This window comes from Drosophila biarmipes, chromosome 2R (genome assembly GCF_025231255.1).
Source record: "Drosophila biarmipes strain raj3 chromosome 2R, RU_DBia_V1.1, whole genome shotgun sequence".
Lineage (NCBI taxonomy): Eukaryota > Metazoa > Arthropoda > Insecta > Diptera > Drosophilidae > Drosophila > Drosophila biarmipes.
The window spans coordinates 3,743,079-3,768,185 of record NC_066615.1 but is presented as its reverse complement, the minus strand read 5'-3'; the positions used below and the strand labels follow the sequence as shown (position 1 = coordinate 3,768,185).

The following is a 25,107-nucleotide window of genomic DNA, read 5'->3' as shown; positions in this document are numbered from 1 at the left end:
AAGATCCCGTGTTGTCAAGGTAAATACCTTCCTGCTTTTTGCAATACACTCTGTGTATACCATCTCAGCTCAACTGTCGTGGAAATATTAAACCGCCCTTTCGCCATCGATTATTCTCCGTGGGACTTATCGCCCCATCTTGCGCATCGCTATTTCTTTTCAACTGGTGGCTGGTTTTGTGTTTATATATTTGCTTAATTTATGGCAGATCAAGTGGGGGCTGAGGTGAGTCTGTTGGACAGCGTACAGGCGTACATAACTAAATTCAAAAATTCCTCTTAACAGGAAGCGATGGCCAATCGCAAGTCGAATGGAAGTCGGGACCCCGTTGAGGATAGTGTTTTTTCCACGAAATCCCCAGAGGAATCTCAATCCGAGGCTCTTGACGAATTACTGGTACTAAGCGATCAGCAGTTGGACGATGTCGAAGCCAAGGGATTGGCAGAGCCTGGCGAGAGAGATAGATCTATGGATTTGGACCTTTATAACGATTTGGCCGAGTTATCCACAAAGCCTGATGAAAGGGACATACCTCTTGATTTGGACATTTACGACGATTTGGAAGATTTCCAGAAAGCCGAGGACCACGTAGGGCCCCTCAAATAGATCTATTGCGACGGTTTCCGATAACAGTATTACTATGTTGCAGAAAGCCAAGGAGCTGCTTGCATGGGAAGTCAAACACGAAAAGGTGCTGGCCGAGGTCCATGCCCTAAGGACTGAGAATAAGGCGCTTGGAAAAAAGATAAAGGCCATGGAGGTTAACCTGCAGAATCTGCTGGATACGGCCAAGGCGGAGGTGAAGAGAAAGGAGTCCCTAATTGCCCAGCTGCGAAAGGAGTAAGTTAGCAATTTTCCGAACTTCTCAACTAACACCTTATTTTTCAACAGAAAAGACGACTTATGCTTCCGGCGGAAACGGGTGCGTGATGTTGAAGATCCAGCAGAAAGAGACCATGAGAGTAAGCGCCTTAAAGAAACGCAATCGAGAGCGTTTGCAAAAAAGGATCCAGAACCGGAAAGAAATCCATTCAAGATTATTTCAAAAGACGACGCCAAAAAGGCGTCCTCAAAAGATGAGCTCAAGAAGGCAAGCAAAAAAGAGGACTCCAAGAAAGTGGACAGCCGAAGTAAGCAGGGGCAACCAAAAACAACCGAACGGAGTTCTAGCACACACACTCGTCGTCCAGAGAGTCGCCACAAATCCAGAGATAAACGCAACAGCCGAAGCCGGAGTCCTAGACATAGCGTCAGGCGAGACCAGCACCGAAGTCGGGAGAGCGGTGCCTGGCAAGCTCGCCGACGCAGCCGTTCTCAGTCGCCCAGGTCAGTGAAACAAAAGGACATCAAACAAATTTGTTGATAGCAGCAATAACTTTATAGAAAAAAGATGTCAGGAGAAAAGGGCCAAGCCATGACAACCCCATTCTACAACAAAATGAATGACCCGAGGGGCGAGAGCCCCCACCAAGTTGGATGGCGAAACCGCTCGCAGTCGCCCAGGTCAGTGAAACAAAAGAACATTAATTACCTTTGTTGATAGCAGCATCTTACTTATGTTGCAGAATCAAGACTACAGGAGAAATGTGCCAGGCCATGACAGACCCGTTCTACGATAAAATGAATGATGTGCTGAAAGAATGCTCCCGCCTTGAGCTGGCCAAAACTGCACCTGACATGCAAACGTCGAGGAAAGACGTTTCCAAGCAAAGCAATGTTACTTCAGAAATCGAAGAAAACTCCTCGTCTGACATAAAGGAACACCAGAAAGATTCTCAAACTGCAGGTTTATTGTTTACTAAAGTCAGTCAACCGAAGCGTGAAATTATTTCCGGCTCACGCCTTATACCCCAGACGGAATCCTTACATTTTGTCGATGAGCTAAAAACGGAGATACAGATTGCCAAAAGCAGTAATATTCTTTTAGAACATCCAGCGGTTGATCAAAAAAAGAAGTCTTCTTCTTTATTGAATCCAAAACTCGAAAAAAAAATGAACATTTTACAAAATTCCACAATAAAAGTTCCGACAGATGAAGAGCTAACAAAAGAGCCATTGGAAGCGGTACACGTTAAAACAGACAAAAACCTAAAGGGAAAAAACCAAATAGAATTAATAAAAGATGTCACAGTCCATTCTAAAACAGGTTCTCAGTTTAAAAGGAATGCGAATGGGTGTTCCGAGAATGAAATTCAAACGCCGTCTGAACTAAACCGCTTAAACAAATCCGACATCGGAATACGAATCATCGAAGACATAAGGCTTCCTAAGATGGCTGATATAGACCATATTGCTGTTAGAGTCGACAACCTATGCGAAACACCAGAAGCGACAACAAATTCCTCATCTAGTGGCCAGAATTTGAGTTTAGTCTCCAGAATGCCTCAGGAACGCAGGGAACAAATATGTACCAGCCATGCGGATGACACTCCCATAAAGACTGCCACTGTCTTATACGCTAAGCCCGACTCGACGAAGCTGGACCACAACGATGAAAGCGACGAGGTCATTCTCGAAGCTGCCATGGACCTGCTAACGAGCGAGCAAGATCCGTCCAGCATCGAGCATTCCAGCTATCCAAAGTTGAGTATTGAAGAAGATGCTATTGAGATGGCATTGGAACAATTGCACCAGCAGTCACCAGACGAAACAGTAGTGACTTCAACATCAAATAGAGCCCTCCAGACGCCCAAACAAAACCTTATTACGATTCTCACCCAGTCTCCCACTCAGCAAAGTCCATTAATGTCCAAAATTAAATCAAAGAGAATATCACCGACCGCTACACCGGAAAAGCTAGCCACCGAGAAAACCCCGCTGAAAAAGAGAAAAGTCAACATTCACAGTCCAACGCAGGCAACGCCGGTTTCTAGGCTGGATTTCACAATCGACAAATCCTCCGAAACTAGCTTGGGTAGGGAAGATACCTTAACAGTTACCAAACGCTGTTCTCTGGGCCACACTGATTACCAGTTCGAGCAACTAAAAGACGAGGTTATTTTGAGAGTAAAGCGACGCTGTCGAAAACGACGACCAGCACCTGCGGAAATTCAGGCGGGTGCTGCTAACCAACCGAATTAAATAAATTTGTATTTGATTTAAATTTTTATAATTTAAAATTTATTTCGAATACTGTTAATTTTGAGCCCAGACTTGCTTCCAGTGGATAGCGTACGAAGCAGGAGTAGATCGCTCCACCTGTGGGTTACAAAAAAATGGTTTAAACAGTCAGTTGAATATAAAAGAATAGAAAGGAAAACACAAGGTCGTAGTTACAGCGACAGAAGTCTGAAACTTTCGGTTTACAAACTCAACCAGAAGCTAATCAAGTTGAAATCAACGCTCTATTTAAGAACTGAGGACAGTTTCCGATACTAATGTTCACACAGGCAGACAGACGGAAATAGCTAGTTCGACTCGGCCATAGATCCTTACTTACAATACATATTTTACCGACTTTTCAACAAACATTAGGTTTTACTTTAATTCATTTGTCGTAAGGGGCAGCTGCTACTTACCACTCAAACCGATGAGATAAATAAATAAATTAAATGTTTTCTGTAAGATAGTAAAGGTAAGCACACATTTTAGGTCGTCATCGTTAGAGTAAGGCGTGCCAGACTATATATCTACTGGGGCGGAACCTCCGAGCTTCTTGAACCATGAGAAGATGACGTACCAGAAGTATACAGCAAGAACTGTGGGTCATAATAAACAATGTTAAATTTTCATATAACTATATTCAATTAAGGCACTACTCTAGAAGGGGGTGTAGCACCCAAACTTTGAAAGCAAATAAGCCGTGACGGAGCGCTTACTATTAGGAATTTACATACTACTGTTGGCAAAAGCTAAGGTTTACCCTCTGAATTGAACTGATTTCTTTTTGGCTAATTCTTTTTTCTGTTAATGACATCTGGCCAGATTTCATGCCAATTTACAAACGACCAAGACTGGTGTATTTCATTGGAAGGCGATTACATTGAAGAGGATAAAATTGATTTAAATAAATAAATAAAGACAAACAAGTTCAACATACTTTAAAAAAGTCTGGCCAGCCCTTTAATTGAATTTTAAATTTACTCGTTTTTCTTAAAAAATCAAGAAAGTTTTTTTACCCTTTCTGTCAAATTCAGATAAAATTTAAACATACTTACTCAAGCCAATGATTCCTATAATTATGGCTACAAGCAAATTTTCGAAAAATTCTATACATAAATATATTACAAACGCGATGTCAAGAAGTATACGAATTATGCCAGTTATTAGGTACACCATAACCAATTTCTTGTTTGGCTAAAAAGGGTTGAGAAGCACATTTAACCCACGGATCGTTAGAGGCTGCTGCTACTTACCACAAACACGCTAGCCACAACCAAAATGCAGCCGACTACATGGGCAACGTGGACAGCGACGGCGACATACCACATAGCAGCGGCTAAGTAGGCGTCTGTAAAATAATTTTAAGGATGTTTCATTAGGTAGTACTACTTACAATTGGTCATGCCAACAAGTGTGCCCGCCAAGCCCCAGTCCACAAGTGCGGCAATAAGAGCTCCCCATTTAAGCTCAAGGCAGCAGCAGCGCTTCATAACAGGAATACCCATTTTGATCGGAAAAAGTGCTTTGACTTTGAAGTGCGTTTGAATTTGAAAAGTATTGAAAGGGTACTAGATAATTTAAAAACGCCTGATTATGACATTTTATGATCGTCCGGCTATGACACAAAAACATGGAGAACCAAATGTTAGAGGCTAAAAATTAAAAAAGCAAAGAATTCACTGGTGATTTCCAAAGTGTGAAGTTAAGAACTTACGAAAACTGGGGCCAGTGACTGTTTTCCTACTTAATTGGAGACAGTGTGCTTAATACTTATAACTTTAGCTAAGTCCTGTTAACCATTCTATTCTGCGCTCGGCGGGCTATACCAAGAAACAACGGTTAGCCAGAAGTAAGTGGCTGAAACTGTAGCAAAAAGGTCAGGAGTAAAAGGGTCTTAAGTTCTTATGTTGTCTAGGGGAAGAACGCTATAGTCGAAAACATCGACCATAAGATACACGTTACTCAGCTGAATGAAGTATAAGGGATGTGAAGACTGCCAGCGGCGAAACAACTAACCAAAACTGCACTCAACCTTCACCCAGCCATGCTTACAGTAGTTGCCCAAAGCTCTGAGTGAGTTTTGTCCTCTACATGGGTTATATAAGCAAATCATACACTAATACAATACTTAATTCCCCTCTATTCTAAGACATAAAAAAGTTAGGCAAAAAAATTGAAACTAATTTTGGCAAATTTCGGCCTAAAGAACTAGTACAGAAATTTTGAGATAACGTCAATTTTAATTTATTACCGTATATGTTTTTTGAAAACAAATATAACGGTCTTTGTTGTATTTAGACATTATTTATTTATTTGTTTCGATGGCAGCTATCACCGTGGACGGCGGTCCACATAGTGACGAACCGCACCAGGAGAGTGTTCGAAGCCGAGTACTATATATACCGAAGAAATAAAATATAACAGTCGTCCGATATCTAAAATTTTTTTCTAAATTCTAAAATTATAAAAGAATAATATTCCCAAGAATTAGATGTTAAAAAACAACAAATATATATATTTTTTAAATAATTGTTTTAAATATATTTCTATGGGAGCTTTACGATATACTTGTCCACTTCTTCCGACTTATATAAACCAACAATAGAAATAAACCCTTTAGAAAGGTTTTATCTCGACTGCTTCAAAACTGAGAGTCTAGTTTTTGTTAAACCGGAAAGACGGACAGGAGGATAAATAGACTCACCTAGTGATTCTTCACTGCGTTGCAACCATCAGACAAACTATAAAAATCGAAGCAAATTTCGACTTGTTTTAAGCAGGAAGTGCCACAACCCACTTTCTATTCAATTATTTAATCAAGACTAACCCCCTATAACATTTTTTTCAAAAAGTTTCGTTGATATACATTTAATTCCTTAATTTGCTTCCTATAGGCGAAGAACCTTAACTTATGAGTAACGGGTATTAAAATTTGCTCTTTTGAGCCAAATAACTTACACAGACTTAAACCTATCAACCAAAAACTGGTGGTACAGTCAAACGACTTGGCAACTATCCAAATCAAAATTAAGAGTAAAATAACGAAACGCATCAGGCCAGTGGCTATATAGGGGGCAGACATCCATTTTTCCTCCTAAAAAAGTTATAGGATAAAGAAAACAGTCTTCCGACTTGCACGGACTTACCGAAAGTGTGGAAGCTATGGTGAGTATACAGGCACCAATATGAAGGACAAGTACAACCAAACAGAATATATACATTGCATAGCCGAATCTATTATAGTAAAAGTCTTTTTCCCCTAAAAATCTAGTGTCAGACAAATCTATTCCCAACTTCGAGGTTAACGGCCCCAAGGTAAGGAAATTCTTATCGTAATCAAGTTTACGCGGTATCCCTTAAAAAAAAATGTTACATTATTAGTTACAACACAGATTAGCTTACTTACATGGCAAGTACATTCCGCAAAGCATACTCAAGATCATATCTACAAACCCAATTATTAGTACACCGTACTTCAGATCAATGCAATAAAGAAATTTGTCTACAAAAGCCATTTTAAGGAACTTAAAATTGTACGAAGTTTGCAAGTTGTCGGGCGACCGGCCGGATCGATTTGGAAGTTAAACTGAAATGCTGTTAAAATATAAAAACTATTCCATGAAACTTTTTCAAAAGAGTACTAGGATCAGGATAATACTTATCTTACCCTCGCAGAGGGTACAATGATTTCAGTCCCAAGCTTGCAACGCAGTGAAGGCGTCGTATCCGACCATCACTAGAAGTGAGAGATCATTGTACCAAGGGTATAGCCGTGTCCATCTGTCCGTCTTTCAGTTTCTAGTGTTTGAACTTAGACCTGGGAAAAAATCTATTATCTGCATCGATTCCTTTCGATCTTTTCGAAAAAAAACCATGGTAAAATCGAAAAAAATTACATATTTTTTAAAATTTATTAAGAAATATATATTTTGAAGAGGGTATAATGATTTCAGTCAGAAGTTTACAACGCAGTGAAGGAGACTTTTCCGACCGCATAAAGTATTTATATTCTTGATCAGCGTCACTAGACGAGTCGATCTAGCCATGTCCGTCTGTCCGTCCGTCCGTCTGTCCGTCCGTTTCTACGCAAACTAGTCTCTCAGTTTTTAAGCTATCGGTCTGAAACATTCCCAAAAGTCTTCATTATATTGCGGATCAGACAACTATATCTTATAGCTCGCATAGGAACTATCGGGAAAAAAATGTAAAAAAAAGTATATCTTCCGTGTTTCTTAACATATAACCTCTAAGCTTGGAAATAACATTTTTTAATCAAAATCGGACGACTATATCATATAGCTGCCATAGGAACAATCGAAAAATTAGTGGTAAAATAATAAAAAAAATTATGTCTTCGGTGCTATTCAGCATATAACCTCCTACGCTTGGAAATAACATTTTTTAATTGGTTATAAATTTCGAATTAAATTTTATCAAAATCGGACGACTATATCATATAGTTGGAAAATATGGAAAAATTATATCTTTGGTGCTTTTTATACCCTTGCAGAGGGTATAATAATTTCAGTCAGAAGTTTGCAACGCAGTGAAGGAGACTTTTCCGACCCCATAAAGTATATATATTCTTGATCAGCGTCACAAGACGAGTCGATCTAGCCACTTCCGTCTGTCCGTCCGTTTCTATGCAAACTAGTCTCTCAGTTTTAAAGCTATCTGGTTGAAACTTTCCCAAAAGTCTTCTTTCTATTGCAGGTAGTATATAAGTCGGATCCAGCCGGATCATACATCTATGTCTTATAGCTCCCATAGGAACTATCGGGGAATAAATTTAACAAAAAATTATATCCTTGGTGTTTTGTAACATATACCTTTCAAAGCTTGGATATATCATTTTTAAATTTGATCTGAATTTTGAATTAAAATTTATCGAAATCGGACGAATATATCATATATTCATATGAACCCATAGGAACAATCGGAAAATTAGTGGTAAAATAATATTGAAGAATTATATAAATTATATAAAACATGAAATAAAAATGATATCTTTGGTGTTTTTTAACATATAACCTTATAAGCTCGAATTAAATTATATTAAAATCGGACGACTATATCATATAGCTGTCATAGGAACGGATAATCGGATAATTGGACGGAAATAATTTGAAACAAATTATAGCTTTGGGGCTATTTGACATATTATCTTATAATATTGGGAATATACATTTTTATATTTTTAAGAATTTCGAATTCAATGTAATAAAATTATTGGTTATTTTTTATAACTGCAGGGGTATACTAACTTCGGCTTGCCGAAGTTAACTTTCTTTCTTTTTAACATATAAGCTTCTAAGTTTGGAAATAACATTTTTTAATTGGTTCGGAATTTCAAACTACGCTAGGAAATACCATTTTTTAATTGGTTTTCAATTATGAATTAATTTTGATAAAAATCGGACGTCTATATCATATAGCTGCCATAGAAACAATCGCAAAATTAGTCGGAAAATATGAAAAAATATATTTTCTTTGTGTTTTTTCACATATAACCTTCAAAGCTTGGAAATAACATTTTTAAAATTTTTAAGAATTTCGAATTCAATTTAATAAAAATCAGACAACTCTAACATATAGATGTCAAAAAATGGTCTAAATAAAAAGAATTATATAATTTATAAGTCCATTCTGGCAAAAATTACCAGAATGGACTAAACCGCTTGAAAAACGGACAGACAAAGAAAATTGTGTTACCTCAGAAAATATACTCTTATTAGAAAATTATATTAATTTTTATTAATTATTATATTAAAATATTTAACAACATTTAAAAATAAACAACAAACTGTCAATTTGAAAACCGGGGTCTCTGGAGCTAGAAAAGGGAACAAATCTGTAGTGACTTCGTGTTTCAGATGTAAACAACGCTCAAAAGTGTGCTAAAAATGTTTCTCTTCGTGCCCGCTGGTAACCGGGTGCCTCAAAGTCGTACTACGGTCCTATGGCACTAACAGGTTAACGCTTTGCTCCCGAGCAGACATGGCCAGAGTTCGACATATTTCCACGTATTGACAGATTTTTGAAATACAAAAGCATTCCAATGGGCTTATTCCTGTTTTGACTTCGACCCCGCCTCTTCGCCGAGAAGAATGCGTCGCACTGCGGGCAGCCTGAAAACCGGAATGGAGAGCACGGCACCGGCACATGCCCCAAGCCAGTAAACGATGATGTGTTCCAGGTGGCTGTGTCCTCTACAGCCCCACTTCAGTGCTGTGGCCAGGACGGGATTGAAGTATCCGCCGGAGAAGTTGAAGGCTGCAAGCAGGACATAGTTAAAGGCATAAACTACTTAGCAGACCAGCATTGGGCAGGCGAATCAAACCGAAGAAGCGCTACGCCACTCACCTGCCACCACCAAACTGGTGCCAATGAAGGAATCAATGTAACTCCCGAACCGCGGCTCCTTTTCGCTGATCGTCTTCGAGGCCAAGCGGCAGAGAAGCGTGGCCACGCCCTCGATGACCGCGCCCAAATATGGGCTGACCTGCAGGTCGGCGTTGCAGACCTCGAAGGCCCGTCCGCGGTGAGTCTCGGCCAGCTCCAGCCACCAGAAAAGCTGCACCACCCGGTACACACAGCAACCGCCCATCAGCTCAGCCCAACTACGCAGGGCCATCTCCTTGAAGCTGGTGCGACCCTCAACCACATCCTCCATGTGGGTGTACGGACAGGCGGAGGCGTCGCCCCACACGCGACCCCACCAGATGGTCAGGAGGAACAAGCAGACTGCGTACATAGACACTCCAAAGTTGTCGGCCACTGAGAACGAGATTTCAAAGCGTCTGCTTTAAAGCTCTGCAAACTATATCAATGCATTTCCTTCGGATTGTTGTGTCTTTGGGGGATGTTTAATTCGTATCGAAATAATGTTTGGACAAAGTGGAAATCATCGCATCGCTAAGATAGTCTTATCCAAGTGTCGCCAAATATTTTTGGAATTTAATTTAATTTCGTTAATATCCTAGATTTTATTGTATTATTTAAATTCTTACTTACCAATGATCAGTTCAAAGCAGCAGGCGCAAAGCTCAGCAGCGGCGATTGCCTCATTGATCAGGATCGGGACTAGTCCCTCACGGGACACCACTCGGCGGGTGACTACTCGAGCAATTTGAGCAATCGCGCAACATCCCACCATAAAAAGGGCACTTACCCCCAATGCTGCCGTCGACATGTCCTTGTATGTGAGTGAAACAATCGGAAAATCGGATCAGAGGTTTGGATACCTGCCTGTCTCAAATAGAATATGTATTTACACACAGTATATAACTAATCTTTGTGTACTAGGGTTCCTTTGCCCGCTGAATAACAAAATAATGGCACCACTTAAATGTAAACTGATTTATTTCCTTATCACCAATATTGATATTTATACCTAGTACTTAACTTGGTCATAAAAATGGTATGTTTGAAAGGCTTGTTTCAGTTTTTATTGCCAATACCATCGTTTGTGTGGTGCTTAGCTCATGGCCTCCCCCTTATCTCACAGACCTTGAATAATACACAATTCAAAGAAAATTGTAAACTAGTGTACTTTGTGTGCGAAAAACTATTTCCGAATCCAATGCACAGCGAGAGCACTAAAAATAATTGTTTTCGCTGAGGCTTGACCGCGAAAAGAACCCAAATAAACACAAAAGAATTGTAAACATTCCATTTTGAACGAAGCTTGTCTGTTAAATCGAAAAAAACCTTGGCACCCCTGTTTTTTATTTCGAAAATATGCACATACTTCGCAATTATAAAAGACTTGGGGATTTTCAAAGAAGCAGGTGACCGCGTTAAGAGGCTGCGAGATCTGAATGCTGACTGAGACCTGGTATAAGTGATTTATTTATTGATCACTCTCTGCTCGCTCGCCGGGAAATCATTTGGCTCTGCTATTTATATTTATATTTAGGCACTGGCTCCTGACGTAATACAGGGGAGCGCGCAAGTTTTCAAAAGGGCAAAAGTCTGTCGCTTTGCCCTGATGGGCAGCATTGGCGGTGTGGTCTATCGATTGGGCATTCGATAATCATCTTTGAGAGCCGTTCACATGCACATCTTACATTAATGCTCACTCGTGTGAACAGGACTTAACATCTGCAAAGGCAAAACATAAACGAAAGTGAGTTGAGAAAGAAACAATTACCAATGTTTTAAGGTAGGAGTTGTTTTTCAGTGCTGGAGCTGCTGAGCAGGATCAGAGCGGCAGGACTGCCGTGGAGGAGCTGCGTGGCCGTTGCTACCACACGGCCGGTGCAGGGACGGCCCTTCTCCACGGAGTTTGCCGGCGAAAGTACGGATCACGACCACGCCGGATTCACCGAGTGGAGGACCGTCTACAGTCTGCCGGCTATAAGGATAGTGGCCGCATTTAGTAAGCTGAAGGTCTACCAGGCTGCACTCACGGCAGCTGGAACGCCCATTGCTTTTGCCCTGGGGAGCGCAGGACAGCTGAGCACAGATGCACTGGCCATTTACGGCGCCGTGGGCATCTCCGGGCTGGTCACCCTCACTCTGGCCAGCTACGCGGCCTCGAATCTCGTTGGCTTTGTGTACGTGAACGAGGAGCGGGATCTGGTCAAGCTGGCCTACGTGGATTTCTGGGGAAGGCGACAGGAGACCCTTCTGGACATCGGCGACTTGATGCCTAGCTGGGAGCAGGGCAGGCGGTCCCAACTAAGATTTGTTTCGCCCGTCTGCCTGCGGAGCGACCCCAAGAAGCGGTACAAGCTTCTAAATCGATTTGGCCATGTCAGCGATCGGCAGTTGTTTGAGGGCCTCTTCGGAGATTAAGTATAGGCTGTGAGTTTCGTTAGTTGAATGGGAGAAGTGTATTTGTTTGTTTCTGTTTTTTCATTAGTAAAATTCAATTTGCAAACGAGCTCAATACTTTGCACGTTATTCTTTATTATGAGTATTACCAAAGCTCAGAAACATTGTCTTATACAAAAAATCAGGGCCGCTCATTTATACCAGTGTACCCTTCAAAAAATGTGTCCACGAAATCGTCGCCTGAAAGGCGGTTATTGGTTGCACAAAGCAATGGCCTCTTCCACCTGGGCGATGGGAATGTCAATAAATGATTTCTATTCCTGCGATGAATATTTACCGTGTCCGGCAGCTTCCGGTTAAACGTTTCCGGCAGTAAAAGCGAGAGCAGTCCAGCTACCATCGACAAGCCCCCAAATAGCAGCAGAGGCAGCGGTTCGTAATATGATGCCTGACGAGAACGCATTAAGGCATTAATTTAAATTGAGACAGGAAAATGACACTAAGTATAGATAATTTACGTATTTTAACACCGTAAAAAAGGCAAGAATATTCTCCATTCATTTGTAAAGCTTAAGCAGTATAAGATTAATTGACATGCAGTTTTCCTAAACACAGGGGTGTCTTAAAATCGGCGAAGGTTGGATTCCAAGCCAACTATTTAAAACCTTCGGTGCCACAGAATCTATAAAGTTTCGGAGCAAATTTAGTGTGATTATAGAAACATCAGTCACCGACTACCTCTCATCTGTAACTTTTCTCCCGGCAGTTATATTCTTGCGATTTACGATCATGTTTTCTCTTATCTTAAAGGAACACCCGAACTCCATAACAGCAAGCAAAATAGTAACCATGCCAACCGGGCCCCCCAATGTGGGGGAAAACCGTTTTGCTGCCCTCAGTGAAAGCCCAAGAACAAAAAACAAAAAAAGACCTTTTCATGCAGTTTGCAGAGGAATTCCCAAAACTCCCAATAACTGTACAAAAGAACCCAAAACTCATCATCATATCGGCAAAAAACTCAACCAAAACCGCTGTTCATCGTGCACTCAGCATCATCAGCAAAGAGATAATCTCCATTTCCATCCTCCGAGAGGGGAATCTGCTCGTTCTAGTAAAAACCAAAGGTGTTGTACGCGGTATTTACGAAATTGAAGCTAAGTAAAAGCATTTAACTTTGTTAAGGGGACCATCGATGCGCCTTACTTAATCAACATCCCTGAAGCTGAGACAAAGGCCGAATTGAAATCGCAGAACTTCCATGACGTATTTAAATTCACCCGGGCAAGTGAAGGGGTTATCAAGCCCACTGGCGTGATCTTGGTAACCTTTGACTTATACATCCTTCCGAGCAAACTGGATATTCGTTGGCACACAGTCAAGGTTAGGGAATATATACCCGATCCAATGAGGTGCAAAAACTGCCAAAATACTGCAAAAACACTGCCATGTGATGTACATGAAACCTCCCCGCGCACGCACCTGCAACATGCCCCAGAACTGAGTGCGCAAACTGCGCTGATAAACACCCTGCCTCTGCCCGTCATATCAACATCAAAAAGAAATACTCCGAATCAAAACTTCAAGGAAGTGCAGTATGCGCGAAGCCATAATCATCCACAAGCAGCATCAACATACCTTATCGCCCAAAAGAACTTCGGCCAAGCAATCAGACCATCAGCACCAGCCACCACCCTCCTGTCCTTCCACCGGACCTTCGATTCCTCTCCGCACTTCCTTCTCTCCTCCCACAACCCCCACTCGAAAATCGTATGATTTGACCAAGCAGTCTCGAGCTCTCAATAAAGAAGTAAGAGACTTTCTAAATGAAGCAGATCAATTAAGTTCCCCAAAATATCCCTTGGGTTCAGATCACTCTGAATCCCAAAAAAACACAAAAAGCGACTCTGATTCTTCTAAGGGTCAAGACTTTTAAAAAACATCTAAGCTATGAAATTAAATGGTTATCGTAAAACGTAATCTTTTTATCCGCTATGCCTATGAAAATTCTTAAATGGAACATAACTGGTATTTTCAATAACTACAATGAACTTACACTAATCCTGAACGACCTGTCCCCTGATGTTTTATGCCTGCAAGAAACCCACTTGCTCCATAACTTCCAAAACTTCATCTGCCCAAAAGCCTATGTTGGCTATTTTCACAATCGTTCACATAATACCACAAGCAAGCAAGACATTGGTGTGCTCATAAAGCATTCCTCACACCTACAAGGTTATAAATACAAATATTCTAAGCACGGCCCTTCATCTCGGTCTTGATAGGCTAATTACTATTATAAATATATACATACATTCCCCTTCTCAGGGATTAACCAGCAGCGACTTTTAATGTTAGGTATCACCTCCCCATTCAAATTGTTCTGCGTCTGAATCCCAACCCAGACGGCTCCCCTCCTTTACCAAAACATAAAACCGACCTAGCTAACTGGGAATTGGGATTGTTCCAACTTTCCTCGGCAGTGGAAACCAAACTCTATTAACCTCCAAGTCGCTCAAGTAACCAAATGCATTCGTGCACAAAGCCAAAGTTCCCTGGTGGAATAGCACCCTTCAGGAGCTTAAAAATGAAAAACAAGCTTTGTTCTACACTTTCAGGTCCAACTTGTCTACTTCAAACCTCTAGAGTTACAAGAAATCCAATTCTCGGTTCAAAAGGGCCGTCCTGACTGCTAAGCGACCCTGCTTGGAAAAATTCACCTCACGAATCTCGCCCCTGTCCAGCTCAAAAAAAAATGTGGTCCGATGGTCAGCGCCTAGCGGGAGTGCCTCCCACCCGAAGCTGGGTTTGTAACCAGTGAGAGTAAAATAGCTGAGGAATTTGGTAATACTTGGTCAAATTGCTCTGCAGACTGCAATTTTTCTCGGGATTACGTCGATCAAAAACAAAGCTACGTCAACAACACTTACCAACCAAACTCACTATGCAAAGCTGCGAGGCAGCTTGAGCAGAAATTCAGTCTCCTAGAAATGGAACTGCCATTCGAACTTCCAAAGGAAAATGTCCTGGGTACGACATTCCCCCTGTTCCTAAGGAAAAGGTCCTTGAAATCTTAAACCTTACCATTATCAGTGGTTCCTACCCACACGTCTGGAAATCAGCCACTGTAATCCGTATTCCAAAGCCAAAGAAATCTGACCGCAACACAAATAGTTTCTATCCCGTTGCGCTTCTCTCCTGCCTTGGGACAATAGTTGAGAAAATTATAGCTCGTAGGCTCATGTGGTTTATCACCCAAAAAAACCGAATCTGTCACTACCAAGTGGCATTTAAAAGGAGCTAAGATTTCAACACTTCCGTTCTGGGTACGGATTTTGAAACAGCTCTCGACCGCTTAGGGTTGTCCAGTGTTACACCAACTTGAACTCTGGGTCCAAGGCTGTATAACCTTAGCAAAGCCTATATGACCAATAGAACATTTTGGGTCCGAGTTAACAACTCAACCTCAAAGCTTCACAAGCTCCACAACGGTATACCCCAGGGTTCCCCTCTATCGGTGCTGCTCTTTATGGTTGCCTTTGAGCAAATCACCTCCATATTTAACAGGCATAAAGATATATCCATCCAGCTGTATGCGAACGATGCCTTTATTTTTACAACAAAAAATATCTCGATTCTGTCAAGGAAACTTTCTCTGTTTTGGAAGAGCTTGAGCAATGGGGTACTTCATCCGAGGCTTCACTCTCCATTGAAAAATGCCAGGTCCAGTAAAATTGTAACTTTCCGGAAATTGTATTCAGGAACAAAAGTATGGGCGAAGCGGATAGTTTAAAAATTTTGAGGGACTAGCTTCGACTCTAGGTTTACATTTAAAACACACTGCTTAATATTAAGAAAACAGCTAGAATCTCGCCTAAATATAACAAAATTTTTTATCTCTAAGTATTCACATGTACATATTAACACCCTTATGAACACAACCAGATCATTAATGCTCTCCAAAATAGACTACGGTCTCTCGATCTTCGTCTGGTGCGCAGCCACACATATTAAAAAAATGTAACCACCGTACCATGGAGCTGCACGCAGATCAATCGAAGTCTTTCCTACGTCTCCTATAGAGTGCATACTTGCGGAATCAGGACTACCCAGCATCCCACAAGGATAAAAGAAACAACCACCCGGCTTGTTCCACAACTGTACACCACCCCAAATCGGTTACTGGCTGACGACTTTAGGAGCACTTTCAAAGATAGAAGGAAGTATAAGTGCCTTTCTAGTCATTGTATGCTTTGCTTAATTTGTTAAATAAATAAATAAAAATAAATTATAGAAACAATTTCAAGATCGCCTACTGCTTAGATGCTTTTAATTCCTGTGTCTGTGACACCGAAATGTTCTTTCGGAGAAATTAGTTGGAAAACATTTCTGTCACTCCCCTGATTGTTTTTGGGCATGCTTAACTTGGCAAGCTCTGTGAAAAGTCTTCAAACACCTCACCTTTCTCATTTAACTTAAAAATGTAGATCAATGGAATGGTTGAGGGCTTACCAAAAGAGGCACGAAAGGTGCCAGCATTGCACCAAAACGTGCAAATGTGGACGTGACACCGACGCCGCCGCTCCGGATAACCTAAAATAAATAAGACACCATTAAATCTGTTGAGTTAACTCAACTAAGTGAGAGCTCCGTACCGTGGGCATCATTTCCGCAGTAAAGGTGTATATGACGGCGAAGGATGATGTGATGCCCAGTTTTCCGGCAAGAAATAGCGTCACAACCAGCCAATTGGCACCTGGGCGATAGGACCATTGGATAGGATTATGGGCACCGAGGAAAGGTGTGCATAAATGCACTAATAGGATAGGATATTGCACCAGGATCTGGGAAACTTACAACTCCATGACTCAACTCCGGTCTTGCAGGGAATCCGATCTTCTTGCGCTTTGCGGATATGCACAGGGGATTGTATTATATTCGAAAAATTAAGTAACTACTTCAAGGTCAGGTTAAATACTTTTATTGAATTTGGTTTACATAAAAAACCAATTGTTTAAAAGTTTTGATCTGAACAGTTAGACTTCGTCTTATTTTGCCTTAAGTCTGCAAATCACCTCAATCTAAGAGGCAACGCAACGAAAATTTCGGAAAAACTGGCAGACGGAAAACTTTCTGAACAAAATTCTGTATAGAGCTTTTAATTTTTATCGGGCTTTATACAAGAATACATTGCTCAAAATTATATCTGGTGTTGCGTTGCTCGAGCAGTATTTACTGAAACTTACGGAATGAAACGCGAACTTACTAAATCAAACATTAAAAATCTGGCTTGTCTCGTTTAACCTTACATACTAGGTGTCCTACTTACTCACCCAAGGTGACAAACCCGCTGCCTACACACGTGATGGAGCACAGCAGCAAGGATCCGGACAGGGCCAGACGGCGGCCGAGTTTCCGCAGGAACAGCTACTGGTGGGTGATTGGGCTTGTGTTAGATGGTGGTACTCGGCTCCGGACAAAGAAAACCTACCCAGGCAAGACTGTAGCCGGGGATCTCCACCAGGCAGACCAGAGCGAAGTTGAGGTACTTGTTGCCACTCAGACTGGTGGCGTTCAGCGAAAGTCCATAGTAGACAATTGCATTGACGGCCCAAATGAGAAGCAAAATGGCGTATCTGACCATCAAAATGCGGGAGCCCGCCACCTGCTTGACGGCCAACCATATCTTATCGTCCTTCCGCTCGGCCAGGGCACCCTCGGCTCCATACTCCGGCTCCGCTTCCAGCTCCTGCTGCTTGAAGCTGTCCATCAGCTCAATGGAAACGTCGCGCCGATTTACCTTCGCGGCCCGGCGGATTATGTCGCCGGCCTGCTCTCGCCGGTTGCGGGCGATCAACCACCGGACTGACTCCGGGACCAGCCAAAAGTAGCCCACGCAAATCAGGGGCGGAATCGAAAGCACCAGCTGCAGTTGGCGCCAGTCGGGCAGGAAAACTGACAGCCCGAGGAGGGCCTCTCCCACAGCGTAAAAATAGTTCAGCACGATAGAGGACATTTCGCGCTTCCGGGGCCCTACCATCTCCACGCCGATGATGAAGGCCAGCGGGTATACGCCGGAAGTGCCCACCGCGTTTAACAGGGCGAAGACCAGGAAACTGGTGTAGTCCCAGGACACTGCCTGCGCCACTCCCGTCAGGGCCATAAACACGGTGCAGATCAAAAAGACGTGCTTACGCCCGTATCTGAAGAAATTTATATTAGGATATATAAAGATATTCCCAATTTTATAAGATAATGTCAAAGAACACCGAAGCTGTAAATTCATTTTATTTTCCCACCAATTTTCCGATCGTTCCTATGATATGGTCGTCCGATTTTGATAAAATTAAATTCGATATTCAGAACTAATTAAAAAATGTTCTTTCCATGCTTAGGAGGTTATATATATAATTTTTTTAAATTTATTTTTTCCAAGTTTTCCTTAATGTTCAGTATGGTTCCAATTTATATACTACCTGCAAAAGAAAGAAGGCTTTTGGGAAAGTTTCAGACCGATAGCTTTGTAACTGAGAGACTATTTAGCGTAGAAACAGACGGACAGGCAGACATGGCTAGATCGACTCGTCTAGTGATGTTGATCAAGAATATGAATGCTTTATGGGGTCGGAAACGTCTGCTTCACTACGTTGCAAACTTCTGACTGAAATCATACGGGGGCAGTCCGATAAGTACTTAGCCCCACCGCCCGATGGCGTCACTTTTGCAAGAGAAATTTATTATCGTGTAGTACATTCTCGTAGACGGCTAGAGTCGAGATTTCAGCCGAATCGGACTCGTAGTTTTGTTTTGACTGCGTGTGGAATCGGACGTACCCGCGGATTTTGGATAATGGAGAATGAGCAATATCAGTCTGTGGTTCGATTCTTGTTTTTGGAAGGGAAATCGGGCAGCGAAATCAAAGAGCTATTGAATGGTGTGTACGGCGAGTCCTTTCCTTCGATGGCGACCGTCAAAAATTGGTTTAACGAGGTTCAACGTGGTCGCACGTCGGTTTTTAAAAAGCCACGCCCAGGTGCCCCGAAAACGGCTACCAAGGAGGATAAGGCTGTCGGCGGATGGGTGCACTCCGGACAACAAACGCGACCGTGAGACCACTTGCGCTGTTGAATCGCAATCCAAAGGAGGTTCTTCGTCGTTTCGTGACCGTTGACGAAACATGGATCCACTGGTTTTTTGGGATTCACAAGGTGTGATCTACTTCGACTACCTGGAGAAGGGCAAACGGTCACCGGGCTGTACTATGCCGAACTATTGGGAAGAGAACCCTGGCCCATTTGGCGAAAAAAAAGTGCTCTTCCATCATGACAACGTACCGGTTCACACTTCTCCCCTCGCCAAGGCGAGGTGTGTGACTTCTTTTTTTTCCAAAATTGAAAAAGTCACTCGCTGGGCAGAAGTTTGCGTCGAATGAGGTGGTCGTCGCCGCGACAGAGGCCTGCTTTGAGGACCTCGAGAAAACGTATTTTTCAGACGGGCTAAAAAGTTGTTGTATGTTGAGAAATAAATCGCCACTTTTCCAAAATTTTCGTTTTTCTTTTGGAGGCTAAGTACTTATCGGACCACCCTTGTATACCCTCTAAATTAGAACAGCTACAAGATAATTTTGTAGTAGACTTTGAGTTCTCCTGAAGAACTCCGTTTTTCACTTACCGATCCGCCAGGTAACCGGACAGGGCGGTCCCCACCACCAGGCCAGCAAAGTGCATTGTGCCGACGAAAGCCAACTTCCAAAGATTCTCCTGGCACTGCAGCCCCCACTGCTGCACAATGGTCCGCTCCGAACTGCCGTACACAAACTGCCGGCATCTCTCCGTCTCCGCAGTAAAGTTCTCTGCCGAGCACCGGTCCCAGGGCCAAGTTCTCCAAGGTTCGGGCTCGGGTACAGAACGGCTTGCGTTCGCCAGGAACCTGTCGCAGGTGGCCGGTGTGAAGTGACCCCGCCTGCTCCAGCTGCCGGGTACGGCGATGGACACCCAATCCGCCCCATAATCCGGATTGTCTGGACTGTCGCAGCCGGGCACGTAGCATCGATAGGTGGGTGATCCTGCCGTAAAAACATACGAGAGGCTGTTCGCGGCCGCGAATAAAACGGGCAGGCAGATGAGCAGATAGTTTCGACGCTGGAATGGTCCGAATTCCCCAATCTCAGCGAGAATATCGTCAAAGTCAAGGACTTCAGATGCCGTAGCTGCCGCCGGAGACGACATGTAAAAGAAACAGGAGCTTGGGTCCACTAAGTACGGGAAATCGGAATTGCGCCAATTTTTCGGGTTTTCAAAAGAACGTGACCTGCAAAGATAATTAAATAATTAAGTATATGCTATTCTATTTTTAATCACCCATTTTGTCGGTGAATGGGTATAAGTATATACACATGGATCTGCTTTTAAAAGAGTTTCATTTAAATGTACGAGTCTTAGAATTGGTTCATTTTTCATTGCATTCAAAACTAATTATAAACTCAAGCTAGGAACATCTTTCACTCTTGAGTTCGATGAGTCTTTGGTTTTAAGCACTTTTATACCTTAAACGTTCATAAACGTAGAAAGGTTCAAAAAATACTATTTTGGGTCAGTACTATTTCTGAATGTGTCTGTACCTGTGTGTGTTTTCTATACTCAGTGCATATACATAAGGTAGGGTACATTTGAAATTGAAAGGAGAATTTAGCAAAATTTTGGTTACGACCTTCTCGAATTTCAGTAAAGGATATGCTGTATACTTATTATCGCGCTTAATAACCCTAATTTTCGATCAGTGTTCTTAATTGGAATGTGTCGCCCTCCGCACACTCGCTGTTCAGAAATGAAGGTGTAACAAATTTCGGGTACTCCGTTGCATTCTTTTTTTCCCCTGTTTCGATCGATGAATTGGCCTTTTGATCTTGTTCATTTAAAAGCAGCCGCCTTTATTGCAAATAGTCGCCATGTCGTTTGGAAAATGTTCGTGCATGCATGCAATCCGATCTTTGCCAATTGAGATAAATTGTTGCATTCCCAGGGTCTTGAGGAACGGAGTGTTGTAACTGGAATATGTGTCTCTAGCAGGGAATGTGTATGATTGATGCGTGCCAGCCTAGAATAATACATCATGGATGAACCGTGTGGGAATTGGCCCACCGGTACTCTACTCGGGGGTTCCTACGTAGTGCAGGAATGAGTATCCCATTCCGTGATTTTTCTAAGGTCAGGGTCGCGGTGGATTCTACTGTGCCATCGACAGGTGGGAACTGCTGCAGGCTGCTGAAATACGTTGGCCAAGTGTCCAGATAAGACTGCTCCCATTATCTAATCACTTCGAATTTTAATGATGCACTCAACGCCACTGCCATTTCGCCCTCGCTCACCAGACGGATAATTACCGGAGAATCACTTGCTAAACACTTGGCCAGGTGCCTTTGCAGTTATTACTGGTGGCACCATTCACTAATATTCCGCGCGTTTTATGAAATCCGGGTGCGACAGCGCGTATTCGATCCGAGTAGCGCAAAGTCTGGCGAAATACTAAAATGTCTCGAAAGCACATGCAAACGCACACAGAGAGGCAAACACAAAAGCCACAGTGAAATCTTCGTGCTCAATCTTAAATCAAAGCAGCCGGCATTAAAATCAATACCAAGAGAAAGTTGTTAGGGAAAGAGTTTGGGAGATACTTTCTCTTGCGTCGAAGTCTGCTAAGAGAATCGCTAGCTGATCGTGAATATCTTAGCATATTCGGTGCGCAACTTATCTACTTATTGCGATTGAGAATCAAGTACGAAATTAAAACAATCTCTTCCATTTTCTAACATTAGCTACGCACGACAAAAATCCTGACCTTTCGAAAATGAAAACAAGAAAGTACGTTTTGTCGCCGACCTGGACAGTTAGGCACCTCTTGAGAGTAGGAGGAAGATGCAGTATGCTTGCCCATTCACATAATCCTTACGGCTGGGAGTGCCACCCTGCTGAAGTAATCTTTCGCTGCGCCATAACATCAAGAATATTCTGGCCAACATACAAATTTATAGATTTTTCAGTTCATAGTTCATACGGAGGGCAAACATACCGTCAGAAGGACATGGATAGTTTGACTCGGTTAATGAGTATACTTTATGCGGTCGGAAATGCTTCCTTTCTGAAGGAAAGTGAAGGATTATTAATGTTTGAATCAACAAAATTCAAATCTATCAAAAGCTCTTACTTGAATTGCTGATGGTGCTAAAACTGTTCAAACTCCGATTTTATTTTCTCTTCAGTCCGTTTCTCATCTTCACGAACAGCTAAAGGAAGGCTTTAAGTTTAAACCATGAAAAATGCATAAAAACGACCCTCGCTCAGAATCACTTCTTCAGCTTGATGAACTTCGAGGAAAACTCATAGATGCCCACAGAGTTGTTGTTCTTCTGGTCGTACTCCACCCAATCGTCCTCGGAAAGATCGACCTCCTCGAACTGCTGGCCGTTTTCAGCGGACGAGACCCGCCATCCGATGCGGGGCGAGAAATCCACGGGCTCTGCGCCGCGGCACTCGAAGATCACGATGGTCTTGAATGAGCCGGAGTCATCCGCCGTGTAAGGAGCTGCGGAATGGGATAAGTTAGGATGTGCGTGGCTTATCTAGAGACAGCCCACCGTTCGACTTCTCCACGATGTCGATGCTGTTTTCGCGACTGCACATCTTGCACTTCATGAAGAAGTTAAAGCCGGACGTATTGCGCGAATCCTGCTGCACGCGCTCCGATTCGGTTATGTCGTGCCATTTGTCCGGTTGCTCGCCGCAGTTGCTGCACTTCAGTTTCAGGAAGAAGGAGTAGTCCGGGTGACAGGTCTCCAGCTTGTCCACGTTCTCCAGCGTGGCGGATATTTGGAGGCCCACACGCACCATTTCGTAAAAACTCGATGTTTATATTTCAGGGACTAGGGGAAAGCAGCTGATTGGCAGAGTCGCCAGACAGCCAGTCTTTGCTCTTTGTGCCCCCGTGGCAACGCCGTAAGTGAGATTTTCCTGCACAAAGCGTAAATAACATAAATAAGTTGTTGCAATAAATATGGATCTAAACTTGAAACCTTCCTTGGCTGCCGACGAAATGTTTTCCGAAGGCCCTGGCTACATGGAGATGGACGAGGTAATTCCTAGGCAAGGCATGAAAGACCCAAAGTAAAAAGATGGATGCCCATCGTATGTTCTTGAACAAACTGTTGTAATTTTTGGAGCGCCTTTTCCTTAGCAAACGAAGTCCGTGATCCAAATATCGGAATTCCTACTTAAGTGACTTAAAATAAGGCGGATTGGAGGTGTGTAATACCTTTCATATCAAGTTCGAAAGAATCTATCAACATTGTTCAGTTGTTGTTGTTCCTAGTCTTTTGGGCCAGTTCTTTGGAGTCTAATATTTTAAATCCGGATGACTACATTGAATCCTGGATGACTACATCAAAAAGATGTTATTAAATTAGAGCGGCACCCATGTTTGGCACATGTTTCTGTATAGGTCAGCATACCGAAGATTGTTTATTCTTCTGATTGGATCCTTTCAGTCCGGCGGAGCCACAGGAATGATGATGGATCATCTGCCCTCGAACGATAAGCACGTCCACGCCGACTTCTACAACGATTTTGACGATTTGTTTGACGATGACAACTGGGCAAAGATGAAATCGGATGCCAAGCAGTAGACTTTCAAAGGATCACCACATTGTATTCAGAGGTTTAAGAGATCAGCGTCTGCAGTCTGATATCTGTATTTGTGTCTGTAGCTTTAACATCAATCATCTGCGATTTTTGGTTCATAATAAATGGATTCAACTATTGTTTAATCGCTATATTATTTTTATTTGGTTCGTATAACTAACGTAAATTGCCATGTGAAGATAGTGCCGAGGTGGATTGTACTTTGGCGTAGCGTAAAATCAACAAAATGCATAATTTTGTACACAAAACGAAACTAGTAACTAAATTTACGATATCAAACTGAGTTGCAGGTGGAATGAAGCAAACGTAATTGAGATAAATACAAATGTACACGATAACCTAATGGATCCATTGAGTTTGTTAACCAAGTTGTTGATGCCCGGCCAAAGCTATCCGTCCAATGGGGTGCCCAAATATACCATCGAAACCTCGGTGTTACCGTAGACAGCGGATACTGTGGGATAGAGCTTCTTGTCCGGTAAGCCTGCAAGGGGAAATGAACTGATTTAGTAAGCCCTTAACCCGAACTGACGTACCGTTTCGCCTCACCTCGGAAGGCCACACCCAGGAACTCGTAGTTCTTCTCAAAAGACAGGGTGTTGTCCTCGCAGTCAAGAATGACGCGTATCCGCTCGCCCACCTGGTACTTGGGTGCGTTGTTCAGCAGCGGGTAGCTGCCCTGCATGTCTCCGTTGTGCAGCAGGTGATTCTCGACCAGGTTCCAGCCCCAGCTCTGGTCGTCGGAGCCGAGAAGGGCCACATAGCCGTGGCACTGCAGCGCCGCCTCCTTGGTGGATATACCAATGACGGCCACGGTGCCCAGAGGTCCCTCCCAGATCACCTCCCAGGTGTGCCGTCCGTGGCGGAACCCGATCTTGCCCCGGGCCGCATCTGTGCTCTGCGCCACGGGGTTGCTGTCGGAATAGAAGATGTGAGGCCATAGCTACGACCGTATAAGGATTCGGCATCCTCACCGATGCAGGGTGAATCCGTTGGGCTTAATGTACACATTCCGGGAGCAGTCGTTGGGGCTCCAGGCGTGAAAGTACGCCCGCAGCTTTGTCTTGTAGGTGGAGACCGAGGCAAGCAGGTCGGACTTGAGGGCCTCCTTCGGCAGCTTGTTCAGGCAGTGCCAGCGCCACACATCGCTGTTCTCGTCGTTGAGGAAGTGGTACCAACTCTTGCACACCTGCGAGCAGTGGCTGAGGTCGTCCAACTCCAGATATGAGAAGATCACCTCCAGGACGTTGTAGTTGCACAGCGCCGCCACCGGGTCGACCATTGTGTGCGGATGCTCCTGTGCTGGGGTCTCGTTAGATAGCTGCTTCGGTTTCCCTGGGCCTGTAGCTTGTCATTTTCCCACACCGACCTACAGAAAAACTCCAGAAATTCGCAATTAGACTCCGCAGTGTGGCCGTTCGCGGCCTACCAGTCGAATACCTTACGGCCGGACGAAGTGGCCACTTTGTTTACATTCGCGACCAGTGTGGGAAAGGGACGGCGGCAGCCAGCTGCTTGCAACACTGCGTAAATTGAT

The 25,107-nt window shown here is 43.1% G+C and overlaps 9 protein-coding genes across 19 annotated transcripts; 3 read left to right on the top strand and 6 right to left on the bottom strand.

The window, feature by feature from the left end:
* The first annotated feature begins 90 nt into the window (after window positions 1–90).
* Window positions 91–3,103, top strand: LOC108029759 (uncharacterized). The gene is made up of 6 exons (XM_017102259.3): window positions 91–225; window positions 286–588; window positions 650–840; window positions 892–1,326; window positions 1,384–1,503; window positions 1,566–3,103. Exons 1-6 carry the CDS (start codon window positions 202–204, stop codon window positions 3,079–3,081), a joined length of 2,589 nt encoding a protein of 862 aa, XP_016957748.2. The 5' UTR covers window positions 91–201; the 3' UTR covers window positions 3,082–3,103.
* Window positions 3,098–4,638, bottom strand: LOC108029761 (uncharacterized). Of its 4 annotated transcripts, none has more exons than XM_017102263.3 (5): window positions 4,496–4,638; window positions 4,356–4,450; window positions 4,158–4,296; window positions 3,519–3,698; window positions 3,098–3,198 (listed from the first exon to the last, which is right to left on the bottom strand). In XM_017102263.3, the coding sequence occupies exons 1-4, from the start codon at window positions 4,605–4,607 to the stop codon at window positions 3,622–3,624; spliced, it is 423 nt and encodes a 140-aa protein (XP_016957752.1). In that variant the 5' UTR covers window positions 4,608–4,638; the 3' UTR covers window positions 3,098–3,198; window positions 3,519–3,621. The 4 variants fall into 4 exon arrangements, with proteins under 4 accessions (XP_016957752.1, XP_016957753.1, XP_016957754.1 ...); XM_017102264.3 differs by having other exon boundaries at window positions 4,356–4,438; XM_017102265.3 differs by lacking the exons at window positions 3,098–3,198; window positions 4,158–4,296 and having other exon boundaries at window positions 3,551–3,698.
* On the bottom strand, window positions 4,608–6,700 carry LOC108029760 (uncharacterized). Its single transcript, XM_017102261.3, has 5 exons — window positions 6,509–6,700; window positions 6,249–6,457; window positions 6,061–6,196; window positions 4,817–4,965; window positions 4,608–4,754 (listed from the first exon to the last, which is right to left on the bottom strand). Exons 1-4 carry the CDS (start codon window positions 6,615–6,617, stop codon window positions 4,904–4,906), a joined length of 516 nt encoding a protein of 171 aa, XP_016957750.1. The 5' UTR covers window positions 6,618–6,700; the 3' UTR covers window positions 4,608–4,754; window positions 4,817–4,903.
* A 2,130-nt stretch (window positions 6,701–8,830) lies between these two features.
* LOC108029803 (aquaporin-11) lies at window positions 8,831–10,956 on the bottom strand. The gene is made up of 4 exons (XM_017102317.3): window positions 10,853–10,956; window positions 10,117–10,297; window positions 9,466–9,879; window positions 8,831–9,375 (listed from the first exon to the last, which is right to left on the bottom strand). Exons 2-4 carry the CDS (start codon window positions 10,292–10,294, stop codon window positions 9,167–9,169), a joined length of 801 nt encoding a protein of 266 aa, XP_016957806.1. The 5' UTR covers window positions 10,295–10,297; window positions 10,853–10,956; the 3' UTR covers window positions 8,831–9,166.
* A 200-nt stretch (window positions 10,957–11,156) lies between these two features.
* On the top strand, window positions 11,157–11,995 carry LOC108029672 (transmembrane protein 186). Of its 2 annotated transcripts, none has more exons than XM_017102118.3 (2): window positions 11,157–11,230; window positions 11,285–11,995. In XM_017102118.3, coding segments are annotated over exons 1-2 (618 nt in total). In that variant the 5' UTR covers window positions 11,157–11,229; the 3' UTR covers window positions 11,902–11,995. The 2 variants fall into 2 exon arrangements, 1 of the variants encoding a protein (XP_016957607.1); XR_007763932.1 differs by having other exon boundaries at window positions 11,186–11,230; window positions 11,267–11,381.
* Window positions 11,996–22,214, bottom strand: LOC108029671 (organic cation transporter protein). 7 transcript variants are annotated; one of them, XM_017102115.3, is made up of 10 exons: window positions 22,081–22,123; window positions 21,946–22,014; window positions 19,549–20,187; window positions 17,369–18,080; window positions 17,211–17,304; window positions 16,735–16,782; window positions 16,533–16,633; window positions 16,390–16,470; window positions 12,218–12,328; window positions 11,996–12,164 (listed from the first exon to the last, which is right to left on the bottom strand). In XM_017102115.3, the coding sequence occupies exons 3-10, from the start codon at window positions 20,103–20,105 to the stop codon at window positions 12,132–12,134; spliced, it is 1,737 nt and encodes a 578-aa protein (XP_016957604.1). In that variant the 5' UTR covers window positions 20,106–20,187; window positions 21,946–22,014; window positions 22,081–22,123; the 3' UTR covers window positions 11,996–12,131. The 7 variants fall into 7 exon arrangements, with proteins under 7 accessions (XP_016957604.1, XP_043948299.1, XP_043948300.1 ...); XM_044092364.2 differs by lacking the exon at window positions 21,946–22,014 and having other exon boundaries at window positions 22,081–22,214; XM_044092365.1 differs by lacking the exons at window positions 21,946–22,014; window positions 22,081–22,123 and adding an exon at window positions 21,715–21,936.
* LOC108029673 (UPF0587 protein CG4646) lies at window positions 22,081–22,818 on the bottom strand. Its single transcript, XM_017102119.3, has 2 exons — window positions 22,511–22,818; window positions 22,081–22,458 (listed from the first exon to the last, which is right to left on the bottom strand). Exons 1-2 carry the CDS (start codon window positions 22,761–22,763, stop codon window positions 22,220–22,222), a joined length of 492 nt encoding a protein of 163 aa, XP_016957608.1. The 5' UTR covers window positions 22,764–22,818; the 3' UTR covers window positions 22,081–22,219.
* A 19-nt stretch (window positions 22,819–22,837) lies between these two features.
* On the top strand, window positions 22,838–23,695 carry LOC108029674 (COP9 signalosome complex subunit 9 homolog). Its single transcript, XM_017102120.3, has 2 exons — window positions 22,838–23,004; window positions 23,417–23,695. Exons 1-2 carry the CDS (start codon window positions 22,927–22,929, stop codon window positions 23,552–23,554), a joined length of 216 nt encoding a protein of 71 aa, XP_016957609.1. The 5' UTR covers window positions 22,838–22,926; the 3' UTR covers window positions 23,555–23,695.
* LOC108029627 (F-box/SPRY domain-containing protein 1) lies at window positions 23,688–25,028 on the bottom strand. Its single transcript, XM_017102019.3, has 4 exons — window positions 25,011–25,028; window positions 24,545–24,939; window positions 24,120–24,484; window positions 23,688–24,054 (listed from the first exon to the last, which is right to left on the bottom strand). Exons 2-4 carry the CDS (start codon window positions 24,850–24,852, stop codon window positions 23,960–23,962), a joined length of 768 nt encoding a protein of 255 aa, XP_016957508.1. The 5' UTR covers window positions 24,853–24,939; window positions 25,011–25,028; the 3' UTR covers window positions 23,688–23,959.
* Window positions 25,029–25,107: the final 79 nt, after the last annotated feature.